At 45.2% G+C, this 22,892-nt stretch overlaps 1 protein-coding gene across 2 annotated transcripts in view; it reads left to right on the forward strand.

The window, feature by feature from the left end:
• Window positions 1–6,064, forward strand: part of KIAA1549L (KIAA1549 like) — a 303,755-nt gene extending 297,691 nt beyond the window's left edge. For both annotated transcript variants that reach the window (XM_043481941.1, XM_043481942.1), the window contains exon 21: window positions 2,866–6,064. In XM_043481941.1, coding sequence (XP_043337876.1) covers window positions 2,866–3,147 — 282 coding nt within the window. In that variant the 3' untranslated portion in view covers window positions 3,148–6,064. The remainder of the gene's footprint in view (window positions 1–2,865) is intronic.
• Window positions 6,065–22,892: the final 16,828 nt, after the last annotated feature.

The following is a 22,892-nucleotide window of genomic DNA, read 5'->3' on the forward strand; positions in this document are numbered from 1 at the left end:
ATGAAAGTGAAAGAAGAGAGTGAAAAAGTTGACTTAACACTCAACATTCAGAAAACTAAGATCATGGCATCTGGTCCCATCACTTCATGGCAAATAGATGGGGAAGCAATGGAAAAAGTGACAGACTTTATTTTTCTGGGCTCCAAAATCACTGCAGATGGTGACTGCAGCCATGAAATTAAAAGATGCTTGCTCTTTGGAAGAAAAGTTATGACCAACCTAGAGAACATGTTAAAAAGCAGAGACATTACTTTGCCAACAAAGGTCCATCTAGTCAAAGCTATGGTTTTTCTGGTAGTCATGTATAGATGTGAGAGTTGGACTATAAAGAAAGCTGAGCACCAAAAAATTGATGCTTTTGAACTGTGGTGTTGGAGATGACTCTTGAGAGTCCCTGGGACTTCAAGGAGATCCAACCAGTCCATCCTAAAGGAAATCAGTCCTGAATATTCATTGGAAGGATTGATGCTGAAGCTGAAACTCCAATACTTTGGCCACCTGATGCATAGAACTGACTCATTTGAAAAGACCCTGATGCTAGGAAATATTGAGGGCAGGAGGAGAAGGGGACGACAGAGGATGAGATGCTTGGATGGCATCATCAACTCAATGGACATGAGTTTGAGTAAACTCCAGGAGTTGGTGATGGACAGGGAGGCCTGGCGTGCTGCAGTCCATGGGGTTGCAAAGAGTCAGACATGATTGAGCAACTGAACTGAAGTGAACTGAACCAGTGGAGTCAGGTGCCCCCGGCCTGTCCTAGCCACCAGCACCAAGTCAGTTAATACTGCAGAGCTGGGAGGTCTCAATAGTTGGACACTGACCCTCAGCTCCAGCTGAACTTGAAATCCAGGGAAAGGGGACATGGCAGCTTCTTTCACAAACATAGGGCGCCAGGTGCCTATCCTTCAATGATTTTCAAATTATGCTGCTCAGAACCCTGGGTCCTAAGACACTCCCTTCTGTGTACCATGCACAGTTCGGGGCACTGGTGCACAGTGATAAGCAGGTGAGACACAGTTTCGCCTTTACAAGTCGATGCCCATCTCAGGGTGATGAAGTCATGAGTGATGACTAGTTATGCTAGACAAAGTGCATGGAAGGAATTTACAGGGAGTCCTTGACTAACACAGAGCTGGGGAAGGTCTCTCAGAAGAAAAAGAGTGTGAGCTGAGACCTGACAGGCAAATCCTGTGTCCTGGCCTTGGAGCTCTGTTCCCCCAGTTAATTACCAGTGTGTCCCCAGCTCACGTGGCCCAAGGACTTGGGCAGTCTGACTCCAGTTTTCCTCTAAGATGCAAGTGCAATGTATTTGCAACTTTGTCTTTCTTTGCCAGGTCTTGTAGGGAAAATAAAGCCCCAAACTTTGGGATATCCCGTCACTTCTTTCTTCATTCAGGTCCTCCCTGGTTCTCACCAGGCCCTTTGAGGTAGCCTCAGATCCTGTCTCCTCGCCACCTCCAGTGGGTCCACCTCCTCCAGAGTGTTCCTTCCTACAGTACAGACCTTTCCTCCGCCTGACACCCCCGTTGGCTCCCAGGCCAGGCCTTCTCAGGAGGCTCATCAGAACCTCTGACAGGGACTAGGAGGGGCCTGCTTTCTTACTGCATGTTCACCTATCCAGAATTTCTGAATCATCACCCAACCTCATCCCACTCCATCCTCACCAGCTCCCACACACCCGTCTCCGTAAAGAATGGGAACATGCTGAATTCCTCAGAAGTGGGCCGTAGAAAACGTAACTCGGTAGCCTGGGGTTCAGCGGCTTTCTGATCTGGTCCTGCCCACCCTTCTTGCTGAGCTCCTCCCACACCGCACACACCCTCTGTGGTCAGACCACCTTACTGAACCTCCCTGGGGACACTGTCTTCCGTGTATTACCAGGCCTCTGCATGGCTCCCCCTCTGCCTGGGATGCCATTTCCACCTTGTCTTCTGCAAAACAGCCTCTCCATCCTAGCCGTCTCCTCTCCAGACTCAGCTAAGATGCTTCTCCTGGAAAGCTGCCTTACTGCCCACATATGTCGCATCCCCTGCAGCACCCCAGGGCCTACGTGATCCATGGGCACTTATCTCACAGTGATGCAAGTAGCATTATGGGATATAAAGGTCTTTTGTGGATTACCCTGGAAACAGTATCCCCATGTGTGGCCCTGTTCCTGTGGGCAAGTCGATCCTGAATTCTGAATCATTGTCCTGCCCATATTTCTAGAAGTGTCCATATTATTGGCATAGAACTATCTTCCACTTTTAATGAAAAGAAAATTTTTTCAAGACGCCAAGATCATATTCCAGGTGCATGACGTGATAGTTCAGTGATTAACTCCCAGCCTTGAAGCCAGCCTGTCTCTGTGGCTTGTTAGCTGTGGCAACTTTGACTGAGACACTGTTTGTTTTTGTTTCCTCTTCTGTAAAATAAGGGTAACAATACCTACCTCCTAGGAGAATTGCTTTGAGAATTAAATGAGATCATGATTGGAAAGCCCTTATAGCACAGGGCTCGTTCAGCATTAACTGTTGTCATTAGTAATAAATTTCTGAGTCCTTTGAGGTCCTTAAAGAACAACACTTCTCTACCTAGATGGTGCTTATATTAAAAAGGTAGCCAGGTAGATTCAGATGTAGACTGGGTATGTACCCACTGTTTGCGCAAAGTGTAAAATGCCTATTTAATTCATCCAACCAGCAGAACCAGTGAGTCCAAGTCACCTAGCTTTTATATCTGCACAATGGCGAGTTGCCTTCCTTTTCTTGTAAATCTCTTTCATTGTCCTCAATCCCCTCCTCCTTTGGTATCTAGTGTATCCTATGACTTGAGCCCATTCCTGATACCTGGCCCTGTCTTCTCTCCCGACATGCTCTGCAGGTCCCCCTCCCGGGGTACATCGAGGCTTACCCCCGATCCCGGTATCAGCAGAACTCGCCCTCCAGGCTCCCTCGTCAGTACAGCCAGCCAGCTGGGCTGCACCCCAGCTTGGAGCAGGCCCCGGTGCCCTCCACAGCAGCCTCTCAGCAGAGCCTGGCGGACAACGACCCATCCGACACCCCCCTCACCAACATTTCCACGGCAGCCCTGGTGAAAGCCATCCGGGAAGAGGTGGCCAAGCTTGCCAAGAAACAAACAGACATGTTCGAGTTCCAGGTCTAATGCCTTCACCCCTTGAGACTTCCAGACTCTGAGGAAGCAGGCTTTGGGTTTCTCCAGGCATGGTGGGACTGGAGACAGGAGACGATGTGGGAATCTTTCTCACCCTCAGTTTCTAAAAAGGTGAACAGAGGGGCTTCTGGGGAACAGGAAACTCTTGAACAACAGGATGCTTGGCCTATTCAACTGATTGTATGTCAGCAAGTCCGCATGTGGGACCATATGTTTGATATTCTGTTACGTTAACTGTTTGAGCTGTGGGTGTATTCCCTCTCCTATGGAGCGTTAGTCACGAGAGAGGAGACGCTTGCTAATCTGCAGATTCCTGTCCAATACCACATTTTAACAGGTCACCAGAAGGGGGAGAGCACAGCTCTATCTTCAGTGACCTCTGCATGTTAACTCTGTTTCTGTGTTAAAGGCAATGCAGGTGTGTGATGAAGCCCCAGACTGTTCTCTCATTCAGCCAGAACTATAATTATCCAGTCACCTCCAGTCTCCAAGGGAGACACTGACTCCAGCCAAGAAACTTGAGTCCTTTTCTTTTAAAGGTTCATATTCAAAGTCAAATAAATTGGATGAAAATCTGGACTGTCAGTGACTGCACCTATACATAGTCCTGACTCTTCCCCCCACCCCCAATTAATTCAACAAAGGCCAAGAAAGAGAGAAGATGAGGGAATGGTGGATTCGTGTTGACAGGTTCTTTGAAAAGGTGTTGTCATGTTGGAAATAGAGTATTCTGCAAGTTGGGCTCTAGCTCGAAGAGCATCGGTGCTAAGAGCTTTTAGGATCCTACAAAAGAAAAACAGCTTTTTTTTGCCCTGCAGTGAAGGTAGCCTGAGAACAGAGCTTCTCTCTTTTGGGGGAGACAATAGATACATCGACTTTTACAAGGAAATCTCTGTCTCTTCAACAATGATGTCCAGCATGTGCTGCCCAGTGATAAAGAAGGAAATAGTCATTGATGCCAGTTGGAAGCAGGAATAGTGAACCCAGTCTCCCCAGGCTGCAGCCTCTGTTTATAGACGCTTCTGAATGTAGAAAATCTGTTGATTTACGTTCAAATGTAAATACCATTTTTAAAGGTGTATGGAGTTAGCCAGTCCCCTCCCATACTTGTCCCTGTAGTTAATAGACATAGGAGGACATTTGCCGCAATGGCGGGCTTCTGACCTCGTGACCATGATGCTGTAAGTTAGGCTTCCTGGCATGGTAGGTCAGCCTCCAGAGCTCTGGGTGGACATTGCCTTGCAGCCTTGAGGCACCAGCTGCTGACTGACAACGCTGACTTCGGGTAGCCCATTGGGAGGGACACCCTGGTTCCATCACCAACTTTGGGAGCTGTGCTCAATGTCAAGGGCTTTCATGGTGTCTGTTGGGGAGTGAGGTCCTTTCCCGCCTTCACCCGTGATCCATCTAGCTTCAGCTTGTATTCATCTCCTCTGAGTCCATCCTTCCATTCTCCTCATGAGTTTCTTTGGTCTTTATTGAGAGAAGAAGGTGGAAATTTTCAAATTGAGAGAAGAGTAGGAATGGAACTGATTAGAGTGAGAGAATCAAACTGTCAAAGCACAGACTTTTCAAAGAAGCTGTTTTTATTTCTCAATGGCAAATTGCCCTTTCTGCAATGTTCTGGAGATGATGTGTCATGGATCCCCCAAACCAGTCTCTTGTTAGGATGATATTAGGTAGCGTCCTTTTGGTATGCTGGTTGATCTTTCATAGTGTTAGTTTTTTGTTACTTAAAAAAAAAATCAGCTATAAATAAAATGTATTTTTGTAATTTCCACGTGTATATATGGTATATTTCTACCAATGGCCAGTTGTTGTAACCCAAAACCTAAATCAGTTTGCAAACACTGTGGACAGTGCAAGATTTTATTGACAGATTAACACAATGCCTAAGTCTATCCAAATAGGTATTCAGTGCACTTGAATGAACAAAGAGCCAAAGAAACTCAGCCTTTTCATGCAAACGGTATGAGTCTGATAAAGTCAGCTACATTGTCCCGCCTTATCAATGATATTACTATCTCATCAGTGCAATGATATCAACCCAGTACTTTGTCTACTTGGTAAATGCTTGGAAATACTGTATGTGAAAATGAAGTTTCAAGACCTTAGTGTAATTTAAATATATACACATGCTTCCAAGACAGTGTCTACACTTTGGATGTCCCAGTGACTCACAGAGGAGGAGCCCACAGTGTGCAGTGGTCTGGCTCCAGTTGGCTAGAGGACGCTGAAAAATCATGGTGAGCTGTGCAGAGTCCTGTGAGATAGCGAGTCAGTCAGTGGAGATGACTACAAATATAGCATGCTAAGTCAGACACGCTCTTAAACTAGACACCACAGGTTTAAGAGCAGTATATGGGAGGAAAACCTTAAGTTGAGAAGAAATCAGTGTGGTCCATGTTGTCCCACCAATGCAAAGATGGCCGCCATTGTTTGATGTCCTGTGTCTAAGATGGGGGTCCCTTTTCTGAAGAGTCTCCTGACTGTCAGGAGATGACAGAGACCTGGATGGCTGGCCTTGAGAAAAGGCAAGTGTTCAGAAGTGCCATGAGAGCCCAGAGACTCTGTGTTCCTCATGACCCTCCAGACAGTTGAAGAAACCGTGAAGAACAAGAGGACCTTTGGTGACCTCCAAGAAGGAAGCCAGCGTTCGGAGAAGTGGAGTGACCTGCCCAAGGCCTTCAGCCCTGAGCCCACTTACTCGTGATCAGGCTTGCTTTCCATTTCACCATGCTGCCTGAACACTTGTCTGTGATGCGTTTCTTGAACTGTGCTAGGAAGTTTAAAAAGTAGACAAGGGTTATATGAGGGACTCCCTACATTCTTGCAAAGGAAAAAGATGTTGAATACAGTGTATAGAGGACAATGCATTTGTGGCATAATAAACATTTTTTGGAACTAGTTTCGATGTGAGTTTTCTGAGTTCATGAAAAGAAAAGCATTTTGGCTTTTTCTAGAGAGTGCCATCAAGGAAATGGGTTCTCCACTGCAGTTGAAGACTTTAGGGGTGTATTCTTCTCTTAGTGCCATGGATCCAAACAAGCAACCTGAGTTGATTAATGACTAAGACAGGGTGGATCATGTAGGAATCAGTTCTCTGGTGCCAGAAGTTACATTGTGCATTTGTTAATTTAAGAATTCAGCAGAAGGGCATGTATAATTTCTGGGCATTCTTGATGAAAGAATGGATAGGATATTGTTGGATTCGTGATTTTTAAAAAAAGAAAAGAAAAAAAAACCCTCAGAGTACAGATGGAGGAGGAGAAAAATTTAAATACCTGACTAAAATGCTTCTCTAACAGGCAGAAACTAACAAAATATATCAAAAGATTTAAATCCTGATTACCAATAAATAGGCTTCTTTTTTTGTACATAGCATGTAGGCATTCATTGTTTAATGAATAAAATAACATATTATTTTAAAGTCTGAGAACAGAATTTAAATGTAATTCACTCCTTCTGTTACACATCAGAAAGTAGTTTGGACTTTTCTAACAAAATGCAGCCAAATATGCTTAGGGAAAGATAGTAATTTAGCTTGGAGCAGTGACTGACTTGGGTCCAAGTGTTAGAAATTAAATGTGGCCATTTAGTCCAATCTGGAAGATATTCTGGTCAAGGGCATTTGCAAGGACTAGAAACCCATTTATACTTGGTCAGATGTGGGGAGTGACTGAGCAAATCAGGCAGACCTCAGAAATATTGTTGAGTCTGGTTCCAGACTGCCACAATTAAGCAAATATCACAATAAAGTGAGTCTATTCATTTTGGGGTTCCTGGTGCATATAAAGGTTATGTTTATATTATAGTGTAGGCTATTAAATGTGCAATAGCATTATCTCTTAAAAAATACATACCTTAATTTAAAAATACTTTATTGCTTAAAAAATGCTAACCATCACCTGAGCCTTCAGCAAGTCATGATCTTTCTGCTGGTGGAGAATCTTGCCTCAGTGTTGATGGCCATTGACTGATCAGGGTGGTGATTGCTGAAGGCTGGCATGGCTGTGGCAATTTCTTAAAATAAGTCAAGTGACGTTTCCCAGACTGACTCTTCTTTTCATGAATCATTTCTCTATGACTGCAATGCTGTTTGATAGCATCTTAACCACATTAGAACTTCTTTTAAAATTGGAATCAACCCTCTCAAAACCCTGCTGCTGCTTTGTCACCTAAGTTTATGTCGTATTCTAAATTCTTTGTTGTCCTTTCACCAGCCTTCATAGCACCTTCACCAGGAGTAGGTTCCATGTCAAGAAACCACTTTCTTTGCTCATCCATAAGAAGCAACTCCTCACCCATTACAGTTTTATCGTAAGATGGCAGCAGTTGAGTCACATCTTCAGGTTCCATGTCTAATTCTAGTTCTCTTGCTGTTTCCATCACATCTGCAATTACTTCCCCCACTGACGTCATCCATGAGAACTGGAATCAACTTCTTCTGAATTCCTGTTAATGTTGATATTTTTACCTTCTCCCATAAATCACGAGTGTTCTTAATGGCATCTAGAATAGTGAATCCTTTCCAGAACATTTTCAGTTGACTTTGCCCAGATCCATCAGAGGAATCACTATCTATGAAATTTACAAAATATATTTCTTAAAATAATAAGACGTAAAGCCAGAATTACTCCTTGATCCACAAGCTGCAGAATGGATGTGTTAGCAGGCATGAAAACAGTGTGAATCTCACCATACATCCCTATCAGAACTCTTGGTTGACCAGGTGCATTGTCAATGAGCAATATTTTGTTGTTTAATCTTTTTTTTTTTTTGAGCAGTAATCTCAATGGTGGGCTTAAAATGTTCATTAAATCGTGTTGTAAACAGATGTGCTGTCATCCAGGCTTTGTTGTTCCATTTATAGACCACAGGCAAAATAGATTTAGCATAATTCTTAAGGGCCCTAGGGTTTGAGGAATGGTAAATGAGCATTAAAGTTTCAACTTTAAGTTACCAGTTGCATTATCCCCTAATAAGAGAGTCAGCCTGTCCTTTGAAGCTTCAAAACCAGGCACTGATTTCCTCTCTCTGGCTTTAAAAGTCCCGGATGACATCCCCTTCTAAGACTGTTTTGTTTCTTGACTGTTGGCATAACTGACGCCATTTGGACACTTAAGAGTTTCTCCTGTCCTTTATACTGACCTTGTGGCTCATCTGGTAAAGAATCTGCCTGCAATGCAGGAAACCTGGGTTCGATCCCTGGGTTGGGAAGATCCCCTGGAGAAGGGAAAAAACTACCCACTCCAGTATTCTGGCCTGGAGAATTCAGTCCATGGGGGTCGCAAAGAGTCGGACACGACTGAGCAACTTGCACTCCACTTTGCTGACCTTACCCAGGACTGTGCTGTGCACTGAATCATTTCTCTGTCATCAAAGGCTTTGTAGCTAATAGATATTGTTTAAGAATCATCAGGACCAGTTTGCCTCAATGCTCTCTAGTCCTTCCCTGATGTATTCCTGGTGCCCATGAGACTAGTGCTAAATTGCTTCAGTCGTGTCTGACTCTTTGAGACCCTATGGACCCACCAGGCTTCTCTGTCCATGGGATCCTCCAGGCAAGAATACTGGAGTGGATTGACATGCCCTCCTCCAGGGGATCTTCCCAGTCCAGGGATTGAACCTGCATCTCTTGTGTCTCCTGCGTTGGCAGGTGGGTTCTTTACCATTAGTGCCACCTGGGAAGTCCCAAGAGACTAGTTACCTACCATAAATCTTGGCTTAGGAATGCACATCCTATTTCTAAGCACATATCTCTATATTCAAGGTTAATTATAAAATTGTGCCAGAGGCTCCTCAACGGTGTGGAATGCTTCCAAATTGTCTACCTGATCCCACCCTGGAAGATACCATATAATAAACTGATCCATTGATTTTATGGAGCTTCCTGCCTAGTTTTTCAGTCTCAAGATGCCTTCTCAGTTATGTGGGCATTTTCTGTTCCCTTTGTCCTCCAGCATGCATCTACATTAACAATCTGCTGTTTAGTGCAGCCACCTTTGTTAACCATCTCAGGTGGATCTACTGAATAACTTACTGCAGCTTCTACATTAGCACTTGCTGCTTCACCTTGCACTTTTATGGTTTGGAAACGGCTTCTTTCCTTAAACCCCATGAACCAACTCTGCTGGCTTCAAACTTTTCTTCTGCAGCTTCCTTACCTCTCGGCCTTCATGAAATTGAAGAGAGTTAGGGCCTTGCTCTGGGTTAGGCCTTGATTAAGGGAATGTTGTGGCTGGTTGGACCTTTAGACTATTAAAACTTTTTCCAGATCAGCAAAAAGGCTGCTTCACTTTCTTCTCATTTGTGTTTTCACTGGAGTAGCACTTTTAATTTCCTTCAAGAACTTCTTTGCATTCACAGCTTGGCTAACTGCTGCAAGAGGCCTCACTTTTGGCCTGTCTCAGTTATCAACATGCCTTCCTCTCACTGTTGTTGTTCCATCGCTAAGTTGTGTTCAATTCTTTGTGATCCTGTGGACTGCAGCACGCCAGGTTTCCCTGTCCTTTACCATCTCCCAGAGTTTGCTCAAACTCATGTCCACTGAGTTGGCGATGTCATCCAACTCATCCTCTGTCGTCCCCTTCTCCTTCTGCCTTCAATCTTTCCCAGCATCAGAATCTTTTCCTCTCACTAAGACAAATCATTTCTGGCTTTTGATTTAAAGTGAGAGACACTGAACTCTTTCACTTGAACAGTTGGAGACTCATAGCATTGTTAATTGTCCTAATTTCACTATTGCTGTGTCTCAGGGAATAGAGAGACCCGAGGAGAGGGAGAGAAGAAATGGAAACAGCCAATCAGTGGAGCAGTCAGAACTCACACAACACTGACTATGTTTGCCCTCTATCTGGGTGCAGTTTGAGGTGCCCAGAACAATTATAACAATAACATCAAAGATCAGTGATCCCAGACCACTGTAACAAATATAATAATGATGAAAAATTTTGAAATATTGCAAGAATTGCCAAAATGTGATACAAAGACAAGAAGTGAACAAATGCTGTTGGAAAAATTGTGCCAACAGACTTGCTTGACAGAAGGTTGCCACAAACCTTCAATTAAAAAAAAAAAAGAAGTATCTGTGAAGCGCAATAAAGCAAAGCATAATAAGCCCAGATGTGGCCTGTGCAGGGGCCATGTCATGGAAACAAAACATTCCAGTTGGACTTCCTTGGTGATTAAGACTCTGCACTTCCAATGCAGGGGGCACAGGTTTGATCCCTGGGCAGGGCAGTTCACGTGTCACATGGCTTGCTCGCTCCTGTCCTCTCTCCACACCTGCTTTCATCTCTACATATCTGCTTAGTTCTCTTGCTTCCCTCATCCTGCTGTCTTCTCTGTTTTCTCATTGGTGTGTATTTAGTTGAAAAAATCCACCCCAGGATCCACTCTGCACAACTTTACCCTTTCAGTACCCACCCCTCTCTACACCCCTCTTTGTGCTCCCAGGGCAAATTCTTGAGACTCAGATTGGTCCAGTTCATCTGCCTATGATGAGCCACGCTTGGGTCAGGTGCCTATACAATCAGCTATAAGCAAGAGACAGGGTCACGTGACAAAAGCATGCCTCCCCCGCTCCCCGCTCCGGACCAACCCTTTCAGTGAAGCCTTTGGTTGGGGGCTTGTACCCCGAGGAGGGAGTGTGCCACCCACCCCAGGACAGCAGCCAGCAGCTGGGTGGTCCCTATGGACATTGGCACCAAGAGGAAAGGGCACCCTCGACTGCCACATCAGGTGAGAACACGTGTGCTTGAAACCTGCTGGGCTGGCCAGACCTGCCCCAACCACTTCCCACCCCAACACCAGTCCTGTTGATACTGCTGCTGCATCTAGAAAGTGACTTCTGACTGAGGCCCAGTTAGCAGAGTGTCTTCCTCAGCAGATGATAAATACTTGTAAACTGAAATGCATGCTCTTAGCTCAGGTGCGGTTAATACGGCTCCTGGCCACACACTTGAGTGATGAGGAAACTGATGAGCCTCTCAGTAGAGTCTCTTGAAACCATATTGGTTTCAAGTGAAACTGATATTACTGTGATTCTTCCATTCTAAATATATAAAAGTCAGTCTCCCAAGTACTGAAAATTCTCTTGATTTCTTAAGGAAATCAAGAACAGTAGCCTGTGATAAGTGCTAAAATGTGGGGTGTTTCTGGAAAGGAGTATTTAGGAAGTAGAATTCATGATTCCAGAGACAATTCTTTTAAAAGTTATTAAGTTGCTTTGATTAGGCAGGTTTCCAAAAATAGGGAAATTTGTGCTGGGGCAGAATTTGTCTTCAAAGGACAAATCCAGACTTTAACGAAAGCCGTTATGCAACAAAATCTAGAAATGGATTATTTTCATTCTCTGACTTTTGTAAATTATGGAGGGAGGCCATCAAGGTATTTTACGTAAATTAACTGTGGCTTCACCTTATTTCCCCCATCTCGACCTTACGTCTAAACTCACCCAACCACCCACACCCACCCTCGCCCAACCCACACAGAAACTTGAGTTGAGAGAAGGTTTTACCAAACAGAATCAGAGGAATATCATTGGTCTGGAAATTATGAAAAAAGCAGAAATAATCATAGCCTTGACAACTCACTCTAAACCAGTCTCTAATTCCGCACTTGTGAAATGGGTATAAGAACTCCTGCGTGTCCCACCTCTGGTGGTTATGAAGATCACTTGGCAGAATGCATCAGAAAGTGTCTTGGAAAGTATATTTGAAGATGTTCTTAAAGTATTAGCTTCATAATTCAGTTTCATCCAGTGAAATATGTTAGGTCCTTCCATCCACTGAACTAATTGGTCACATGTTCTGTAAAGTTTTTAAATCTGTGTTATAAAATAAAAAGGTAAAGATGATCCTACATTTGGAACTGCCTGTGAAAGCCAGCCTCACCTGCATCACCGCTGTTGTTGCCTATGATTTGGAGAACCTGTAAGTACTTGTACCTGTGCTTGCACTCTGCAGGTGAAAACCTAGGCCAGGAATTCTCACCAACCACATTGGACACATAGGGCAAAGGCAGGTACTGAACAGGAGCCTGACTGTAGCTGTTGTCATGTCATGCTTTGCTTCCTAATTAAGTTTGTATGTCTTTGGCCTCTGCTTGGAATAGTGTTCATAAGCTATTAGAGTGTTTATGGTAAAAGGGCTTCCCTGGTTGCTCAGACAGTAAAGAATCTGCTTGCAATACAGGAGTCCAGGGTTCGATCCCTGGGTTGGGAAGATCCCCTGGAGAAGGGAATGGCAACCCACTCCAGTATTCTTGCCTGAAGAATCCCATGGACAGAGAAGCCTTCCAGGTTACAGTCTATTGGGTTGCAAAGAGTCGGACAAGACTGAAGGCTTTCATGCCCCCAAACCTGCCTGCTCCTCGTTTTACCTCCTCCAGATGATGAGATGGAATCTCCCTCACAAAACAGTTGCACAGCAGTACCTGCTGGAGTTTTATTTTGTTTCTTCCCACTGGGTTTTTTTAAAGGACACTTGTGGGTCTAGCAAGACCCCTTATGGTCTTAGCCTGGAGCCTGAGCTGATCAGCCTAAAAGAGCTCACCCCTGGCCAGCCACAGGCCCCTGAGAAGCAGTTCCAGCCCATTCATGACTGTATCATTGGAACAGATGGTGTACAGGGGCAGAGTAAGCCAGTGTCTGCTCACATGCCCTTCTCGGAGCATAAAGAAGTCCCATACAGTGCTCCCAATGAGTCCAGGGACGAAGTTAGTATGGGACACAAACTCCCAAGACCACCTACTTCTCCGCTGCCCTGCCCGCATTGCCAGTCGCAGCAATCATGATGCCAGCCTTATGTTCAGGTCTAAACAGAGGCTATGTGTTTGTTATACTCCATGCTTTGCCCTCTGATCTAAGCTGACTGGAGAGATGACACATTTGCCCCAGGAGCCACCAATTCATAGGCTGATCACCCATCAAAAAACTGTGACTCAGCACATAGGACTCGATCAACCAGATTCTCTAGGAAATATTAATACCAAGAAACAGAGTCTGTTAGCCGCAGGTGTTGAAACCAAATGGTCAAGACTCATAGGCCATGGTAGGCTGTATGCAAAACAAAGATTGAAGAAAGCAGAATACTGGGTAAGAAGTAGCCTTGAGACCAGGGAGATTTAGAGTCTAGATATGAAAGCCTATCTAGACTCAGGGTCTGGATAGTCTTAAGACTGTGAAAATAAAGTGTTGCCTGATTGCCCTAGTTGCTGCATGTATTAATATTCAGGTATTTGGGGAACTAAAAGTTTGCGTCTCTGTAATTTAAGTTTTTGTCTCTAAGATTAGGTCCCAGATAAGCCTTTTGTGTCCCAGGAACCAACTCTTTGAATAGGTCCAGGTAAAAGAGGATGAAAGACCAAGACCAGAAGCTAGAGCCGTGACTTGAGCAGACGTGAGGCTTGGAGAAGGGCTTCGTGGGGCTGTCTCCCTGCCGGGGTTGTGTGTGTCTGTTGATGGTTAATCTTTCATTTAACTGGAACTGTATAGGAAGCACTGATCAAAGCTTCCACATAGCTGTCCATTCAGCCCTTCACTGGCTGAGCAAACTTTCCCGAATACTAACTATGCATCAGACACTGTGCCCGGTGATCAGGAGTCAGCAGGACACAGCACTTGCCCTCAGAGTTCACGGTCAAGGGGGACTGATCCTTGAGACACAGAGCCCAACATATGAAGGACTCACCATTCATTCTGTGCTTTTTCTACCACATCAGAGCCAGCTGAATGAAAACCAAAGTCCCCTTCTTTCTGGAAACATTTAGGTTTAGAAAGTGACAGACTCTGCAACTGCAGCTCCTGATTATGCTACACACAACTCTCCTTCCCAGAGATCTTTAACTGATTAGTAAGGTGCCCACAATATCCCTCTCTGGGGATAGACAACAAATTGCCAACTGCCAAGAATCAATGAGCATTACAAAACCAAATTTCAGAGCTGTCACCACCAAATGAAATCAGGAGCCCAAACTGTAAGGAAAAGAACAACCAATCTAGGGACTGTACTGTGCCATCAAATGAAAATTTTAAGAAACGTATACTTTACGAATGAAGCCACAGTCCACTGAACACTCTCACTGTGCACTGTTCATATCAATAAACTGCCATTCAGGATGTGCTGGCTTATTAATGAATGGGCTTCGGTTTTTATTAAGCCTCTGAATAAAATTTGCTCTATGTAGCAAATCTAAAGAGGCAAACCAGGTAGAGCTCTGCAGTGATTATCATTTCTTTTTCTTTTTTCTTTCTTTGTGATACCGTTTCTTTGCTGCATTAGCCTGTTTTGCTTGGTTGAAATTGTGTTTTCTCCTGAACAACTTACATATGAAATAAAGCACATTGTCTTACTGATAATTTTCTTTCCAAGGTGTTAGTGGATACTCAAGTTCACATTTTGTCCTTTCTCTTAGTTCTTTCTCCATTACCCATAAAGAAAAGATTTTAACAAGTATTTATAAATTCTCATAATATTGGAAATCATCATGTGATCACTGATGTTATCTTACTGGTTTTGAAATTATAGGATCCTAGACTCTTTTAGTTGGAAGACAGTTTAGTGGGGAAATTATCCAGCTTTCCACCCTGGAATCAACACAGGAAAAAACCTCACGCCCCATGGATACTACACAGGCTTACCTGGTCAAAGATGAAGCATAAGGAGGGCTTCAGCAAGGCAGGTACGCAGAATGAGGGAGCAGGGAATGGATGGGGTGCAGATGGAGAGATTTAAATGTAATTTAATATTTAGGAGTAAAAAGCAATGTAGTCACACTGGGTGGGAGTGGAGGAATTTCCTTGATTTTAATTTATGTATGGGGTGAGAGGACACCAACATATTTTCAGTTTTGGGTTCTGAAAGGTTTTACTTTAGCTCTGAATGTCTGTTAAGGCCACTGTTATCATATTTTAAAGGAATGCCCATGTTAGGATTTGGGGTCATCCAGACCTAGATTTGAACCTCATCTTCACCACATTCTAGATGTGTGTGACATTGGGCAAGTCATGTCTCCTCTCTGAGCCTTCTCTGTGAAATGAAGCTAAGATGTAGTCAGTGAAATGACTGTAGAGCTGGAAAGAGAGAACACGCAGTTGACAACTGCAAGGTTATTGTTATTGATTAATCTCTGCTTGAATACTTCTGGGATTCCCTTGTGGCTCAGATGGTAAAGCGTCTGCCCGTGATGCAGGAGACCCGGGTTCGATCCCTGGGTCCGGAAGATCCCCTGGAGAAGGAAATGGCAACCCACTCCAGTACTCTTGCCTAGAAAATTCCATGGATGGAGGAGCCTGGTAGGCTACAGTCCATGGGGTCACAAAGAGCTGGACACGACTGAACGACTTCACTCACTGAATACTTCTAGCATTGAGGAACTCACTATCTTGCCAGAGCCGAAGCATCACCTATTGATCCACCAGGAGTGACTGCTATGCTCAGCCCCTTCTGGCCCCCCATTGTAGACAGCGTCCCTTTTCAACAGCTCAGGACACCCATGAGGCCCCTAAACAGAGGCTGAGCTCAGGACACCTAGGGAGAGGGGACTGGTGCTGTGACAGGGAAGGCCCTTCATCACCTGGCTCGGGTGAGACTAGTTGGAGATGGCTGGAGATCTCCCATAGATTTCATGGTCCCATCACTTCTGAGTCATCTTTCTGAGCACCCAAAAGATTCAACCCACTCAGGGCATACACCTTCATCACAGCACACAACTCTTTCCAAAACACCTGGGCTTGTTTGGGACTTCCCTGCTGGTCCAATGGTTAAGACTCCACCCTGCCAATGCAGGGGATGTTGTTTGATCTCTGGTCAGGGAACTAAGAGCCCACATACTGTGCAGCAAGGCCAAAAGGAAAAAAAAACAACACCACCTGGGTTTGGGGCATTTAAAAGTCAGCAGCAAAGATGATCACCTCTACAAGATTGATGTGGAACTCATTACCAGGATTATACAGTAGGCCAGTGGAAAATAAGATTCGATTTGGGAAAACTCCATGAGACTACCCATGTAACAACTCAGGCACAGCATTGCTAAAGTGAAGTTTGCCTGAGCTGAACTCAGGAGAAAACTTGCCTGTCGTTATCTTGGAGTCCAGTCTCTTGGCGGTTATGACATTTGCTCACACAAACATTCTCCATAGCAGCTAGCTGAGGTGGGCTGGAGGGGAACAGGGAAAATAAAATAGATTGAAGTCAACAAAAAATGAGCTAGGGTTTAAGTATTTGGGCCTTGGAGCAGCTTGCCCACACCCTAGCTGTACACTTCTCGGTGCTTCTGTAAATGGGGCTGAGGACAAGAGCCTCACGGGTTCAGTCTGTACTTATTAATGAGGTGCTGGAAGTAGAGTGCTGAACCCAGGACCTGGCACAGAGAAACTGCTTGCTATCGCTATCAGGTACCTGACAGTTGATAGCAGTGGGTGTGGCAGGGCTTGGGAGAAACTCCAAGAGTGTCACTAAACCCCAGTGGTCTTTCTTTCTCGTACCAGACCCCCAAACACCTTGTCCTTTGCTAGAACTGGTCCCATCAGAGCATCTTTGCTCTGTTCCTAAAACAAACTATAAGATGACATCAGTTCTTGAAACACACCTGTAATAAACTGTTTCTTTGGGATAGATCAGGAAGGATGCAGTGAACAATTTGGACTAGGAAACCACCCCTCTTTCCCCTGTAAAGATTCACAGCCTTATTCTTTTTTTTTTTCCCTTTATTTATTTTTTCAGTGGGTTTTGTCATACATTGATATGAATCAGCCATAGATTTACACATATTCCCCATCCCGATCCCCCCTCCCACCTCCCTCTCCACCCGATTCCTCTGGGTCTTCCCAGTGCACCAGGCCCCAAGCACTTGTCTCATGCATCCCACCTGGGCTGGTGATCTGTTTCACCATAGATAATATACATGCTGCTTCTTCAAAAAACATCCCACCCTCACTTCTCCCACAGAGTTCAAAAGTCTGTTCTGTATTTCTGTGTCTCTTTTTCTGTTTTGCATATAGGGTTATCATTACCATCTTTCTAAATTCCATATATATGTGTTAGTATGCTGTAATGTTCTTTATCTTTCTGGCTTACTTCACTCTGTATAATGGGCTCCAGTTTCATCCATCTCATTAGAACTGGTTCAAATGAATTCTTTTTAACGGCTGAGTAATATTCCATGGTGTATATGTACCACAGCTTCCTTATCCATTCATCTGCTGATGGGCATCTAGGTTGCTTCCATGTCCTGGCTATTATAAACAGTGCTGCGATGAACATTGGGGTGCACATGTCTCTTTCAGATCTGGTTTCCTCAGTGTGTATGCCCAGAAGTGGGATTGACACAGCCTTATTCTGTAGGACGCCCGATCGTGTACATATATGTACATGAACACAAACACATGTGAAGCACCTTGGACTAGCAAGCCTGCCCTGATGGACCTGTGACTCTTCCCAAATCACCCCAGGAGGTATAGAAAGGGAACCTAGACTCCTGGAGGCTCACACAGGAAGGAGCTGCTACTTGGAGGGAGCAGGTGGGCCAGCTGACCCACTGTGTCACCATCGGCAGTGCTTTCACTTCACAGGTTTATAAAGAGATACCATTTTTACCTGCTCCCGTATCAACTAACTTTGGAAACCAAGCCTACATTAAACCCCAAATTTCCCTCTTTCCAAATGTAACACAATCAAATCAATTAAATAAGTGTTAGTAGCTCAGTCGTGTCTGACTCTGCGATCTCATGGACTGTAGCCCACCAGGCTCCTCTGTCCATGGAATTCTCCAGGTAAGAATACTGGAGTGGGTTGCCATTTCCTTCTCCAAGGAGAGGGGGTTGGGGAAGTATATATATATATATATATCCCTCTTTAGTCTTGAGCTGTCTATTATGGTAGCCACTAACCCTATGTGGCTATTTAAACTGAAATTTAAGTAACTAAAAATAAAATTTTAAATTCAGTTCCTCAAGCCACATGTCAAGTCTCAATAGCCACAGGTGACTAATGGCTTCATATTAAGCAGCACAGATTTAGAACATTTCTGTCCCTGCAGAAGTTCTGTTAGACAACACTGATCTGCTGTGGATTAAAATGTGTCGTGTCCTCCCCTCCCTTATATTTTGAAACATTAATCCCCAATGTGTTGGTGTTTGGAGATGGAGACTTCGGAGGTAATTAGGTTGGTTTAGATGATGGTTGGATGGCATCACCAACTCAACGGACATGAGTTTGAGTAAACTCCAGGAGTTGGTGATGGACAGGGAGGCCTGGCGAGCTGCAGTCCATGGGGTCGCAAAGAGTTGGACACGACTAAGCAACTGAACTGACTGAGGTCAAACCTTCATGATGGGATTAATGTCCTTATAAGAAGAAAGAGGGGCTTCCCTGGCAGCTCAGTGGTAAAGAACCCATCTGTAATGCAGGAGACTCAGGTTTGATCCCTGGGTTGGGAAGATCCTCCAGAGAAGGGCATGGCAACCCCACTCCGGTATTCTTGCCTGGAGAATCTCATGGACAGAGGGCCTGGTGAACTACAGTCCACGGGATCGCGAAGAGTCAGACACGACTTAGTGACTAAATAACAACAACAAGAGGGAAACACGACAGAGTGCTCTCTCCCTCCCTCCCTCCCTCCCTCCTTCTCTCTGTCACGTAAAGACACAACAAGAAGGCAGCTGATTGCAAGCCAGGAGAACTCTCACCAGGAACCAAATTGGCCAGCACCTTGAACTTGGACTTCCCTGCCTCCAGAACTGTAAGAAATAAATGTCTGTTGTTTAAACCACCCAGTCTATGTTACTTTGTTATAGCAGCCTGAGCAGACCAATACAGAAAATAAGCATAAATGGGTCCTGTCCAGCTTTTTTTTTATTCATGTGAACTGGGCTTTTCACCTTGAAACTGGTTCTGGAAAGAGATTTTCCCTGTGGGAGTAAAACGTGACTCCCAGCAGGTTGACACCTGCCTCTTCTGGGAAAGGGCTGACATTGCACCTGTGTTTATTTTTGCAATGAGTGTCTGCAATGGACACAATGTCTCCTCCTCCCTAAGGGTTTCCAAATTGCATTTTCTTCTAGATAATAATGAGCAAGCGATAAATATCAGCCCTGGACCTGAGAGGGGAAGGGGGCGATTTCATCCCATGTCTAAATCCATGCTGCCATCTAGTGGATCCCACCCCCGCCCCCACCACCAAGACAGAAACCAGGATTTTGTGCTGATGACCAGAAACTTCGATGCAAACTTGCCTGGCAAACCCTAGGAAGGTGAGCATCAGCTGTGTGTCAGGTCATGAGCTGAGCAGTGTACACATTCTCTCAGTTAATTCACAGTCCCAGGCAGGGGGAAGTACTGTGCATTTTTCAGATGAGGAAAAGGACTCAGAGAAGTGAAGAACCTGCTTCACTGAAAGAACCATTGAATGGATAAATGAATGAACAAACCAGTGTAAGGCGAGAAGTAATGCAGCTTAGATTAGGAGTAGGCCTTCCTACTTGGTAAGATTATCAGGCCACCTGGATACAACCAATTAGCCAATTAGGACCAATTAGCTTTCACTTAATACTGACCGCTGGTTGCCAATTAGGAAATTAGGAACGGGGCGGAAACCCCCAGGAAAGTCCCGCACCTGCGAAAGTATTGACCAATGAAATTGCTTTGCAAACGTGTAACCAATCCGCTTCTCACCCTATAAATTTGTGTGACAGCTTGGGCTCGGGACTCTCTGACCCGCACCACTGAGTTGGTTGCGGGCGGAGAGTCCTGGCTCGAGTCAGTAATAAACTTCCCTTCCTGCGAGTTGCATTGTCTTGGAGGCCTTCTCTCTTCCCGCTCGGGGATTTGGACATCGGGCATAACACCAGTAAAGGCATGCAGGTTTAGTTTATGTGCACCGTTTTCAGAATTATAGAATGCTGGCACTGCATTCAGACAGACGCGGAGATGAGATGAGTAATCCTGGGCGTGCTGGGGAATGACGGATGGAACAGCTAACATTTATTCTTCCTTCTGCAGAAATCCTCCCCCAGGCTCCAGTAGAATATCACCTGATTATAGGGCATTTGCTGCTCTGTCTCTCCTCTCCCCTGACTTGTGATGTGAGCCCAAAGCCAGCTGGCGAGCCACTCCCATTCTTCTCTTAGGAACTGGAACTAGCAAAGGGTTCCTGTGAGAGGGAACCCGACGTGATTCTCTAGGGGGAACCTGAGCTGAGTCGACAGTCTAGGGAGAAAGGCAGAAGGTGTGCAGGTGTGTGGAGTGAGAGGAAGAGAGAGGAGCCAGCTGCCTGGGCTCCTTGTGGTTTCCAGACCCCGATGCCAATGGGCCTGAGGCCCACGAGGGGACATGTGATGTGTCTACAAATGCTCCTCTGCTCCAAGGGCCTCTCGTGGGGCGGCAATCTCAGAACTCTGGCCACCCCACCCCAACAGGGACAGAAACAGACAAGCAACCCAGACGAGCCAGTCACATTTGCTCTCCAAGGGACAAATGTGATTGGAGAGAACAAATGTGGTTGGAGCCAAGTGTCCAGGGACAGCGCCACATTCCTTTCCTCCTAAAGTCCTAGACACCCACTTGGTTTCTTTCTTTTGTGATAGTTTTTACTCTTTGTAACCACCAACCCTACCATCATCCCCTCTTGTTATTTAAGTGAGCTGCTTTGAGTGGCCTCTTTCCCCCACCAGCAAGAAGAGCCCATAGAACATGTGATCTTCCAGCCTGGTGTCACGGATGTATTTTCTGGATTCCTCTCTAGTCACTCTGCCTCTGGTCGCTGCACAGATACCTTCTTGGATGCGCTGATGCTCGGCTGTGGACGGGATGGAAGCCCTCTCTTTGGGGCACCACCTACAGAGGGGCCGAGTCCTTGACCTCATCTGAAGTGGGGAATGTGATGCTGTCTGGGAGAGATGTGGTTAGCTCTCACTAGAAAAGAGTCACCCTCTTCCCCAAATTGCCCCCCAGCCATGCTCACCCCCATCACTTTTGTAGAGCCCTGCAGATTCAACTAGTAGCTCAGCAGTGAGAGGTGAGTCCTAAATAGGATGGAAAACTATGACTATGGTAATTATGACTCTCATCTGAGAAAAATTTCCCCTCTATCATCTTCATTGTTTTCTCCCACCCATGAGAACATGTCTCCATCTCCCAGATGACAAGACAGGCTCAGAGAGGTTGAGTAACACTCCCAAGGTCACATATCTGGGTGGTGACAGGCTCAAGATGCCACTGAAAAGAAAAGGCCAGTGTGCATGAGGCACCAGTACAGCCTTCACCTCCAGTGAGAGGGAAACTTTTAACGCAGTGATGACGTCTGTCTTCCTCCTGCTCCAAGAAGCCAGGCCCCTATAGGCACTGGATCCTGCCTGAATCCTTTGGCTATAGCGAAGGGCACAGGTTATTTGGATGAGGGGGTGGGAGGTTTTCCCATCACACTTGAAATCTCTGCTTTTCTCAGGACTAACAATCCGTTGCTGGAGCAGTCATGATGCAAATATCTGGTTTCACCCTCTGTCAGATTTGCTGTTCCATCTAGCTCAAACAAGTTACCGCTGGAGAGGATGAATGTCAGTCCCCCACCCAGCGGCTGTTTCCTCTGCTCACTCTCTACGCTGATGCCCTGAGAGTACAAGCTGCTAATCTGATTGGCTGAAGTCCAGGACATTCCCTGGGCCTTGCATCATCACTGGTTGAGACTCCATGCTTCCACTGCAGGGGGCACAGGTTGGATCCCTGATTCAGGGGAACTAAGATCCTGCAAGTCCAGCAGCCAAAAAAAAAAAAAGCCTGTCTTCACGAGCAGGTATGACCAGGGTCTTCTTTCCTACCTCTTCCATGTGGGTGACTAAGTGGGCAGACAAGCCAGAAGCAGCAGGGAGCTTCAGTCATAACCTCAGCCCGACTCTGAATGCTCCAAAGCAGCTTTCCTTCTAGCTCAGCTATCAATGATTTTTCCTGTTTATCTGGTGGTGGGTCAGTAAATGTTTAACAACCAACTTTTTATGGAGGTTGGAAAGGGTAGAGAGGATAAGAACAACCCTGATTTGTACATTTGCCAATTTCCATAGTGTAAATACTCTCACCGTGGCTGGTTTCAAAACATCAACACGGACATTACTCAGAAGGAATGTAACATTAGTACACTGTTATATAGTATTTCCACTATACAGACACAAGAGCCATAAATAACTTTAAGAACATGGGTAACTGTAAAATGGAGCAAAATAATTAGGGAGAGCTGAATTTTGAATATTTATTACCTTCATTTTAAATACTGTTTAATTGTAACTTGATACAAGTTAATTTTTAACAATGGCTGTATTTAACAACCAGCTTACAAAATTCCTCAAAATTTAACCATTGGCTTTCATGAGCTGTCCCAACTGGCTCCAGCATGCCACTGCATTTATCTATTATTCCATGCATATGGTGTGTGCTTCACCTGGACCCTTATCTTGTTTTCAATTGCCAAGCATCCTTCTTTTTGGTATACAGCCTCTTCCATTCCGTTTAGGATGGACTGAGAATCATAGGACCTGCCTCCTCCACTATCCTGATAACAGGACTTGTGACCAAAGCCATTGGATGAAGGGACAAGTGCCGGGGCTGAGTGTGGGCACTCCAGAGACCTTGACTGTGATACCAGAAGACTGTCAACTCCATTCTCCCTTGGGGGACAACCGTGGGAGACAACTCAGCCCACTCCCAAACTACGTCCTCCCGGTACTGAACCTAATGCTTCCTCCT

Source organism: Cervus canadensis, chromosome 11, assembly GCF_019320065.1.
Source record: "Cervus canadensis isolate Bull #8, Minnesota chromosome 11, ASM1932006v1, whole genome shotgun sequence".
Classification (NCBI taxonomy): domain Eukaryota; kingdom Metazoa; phylum Chordata; class Mammalia; order Artiodactyla; family Cervidae; genus Cervus; species Cervus canadensis.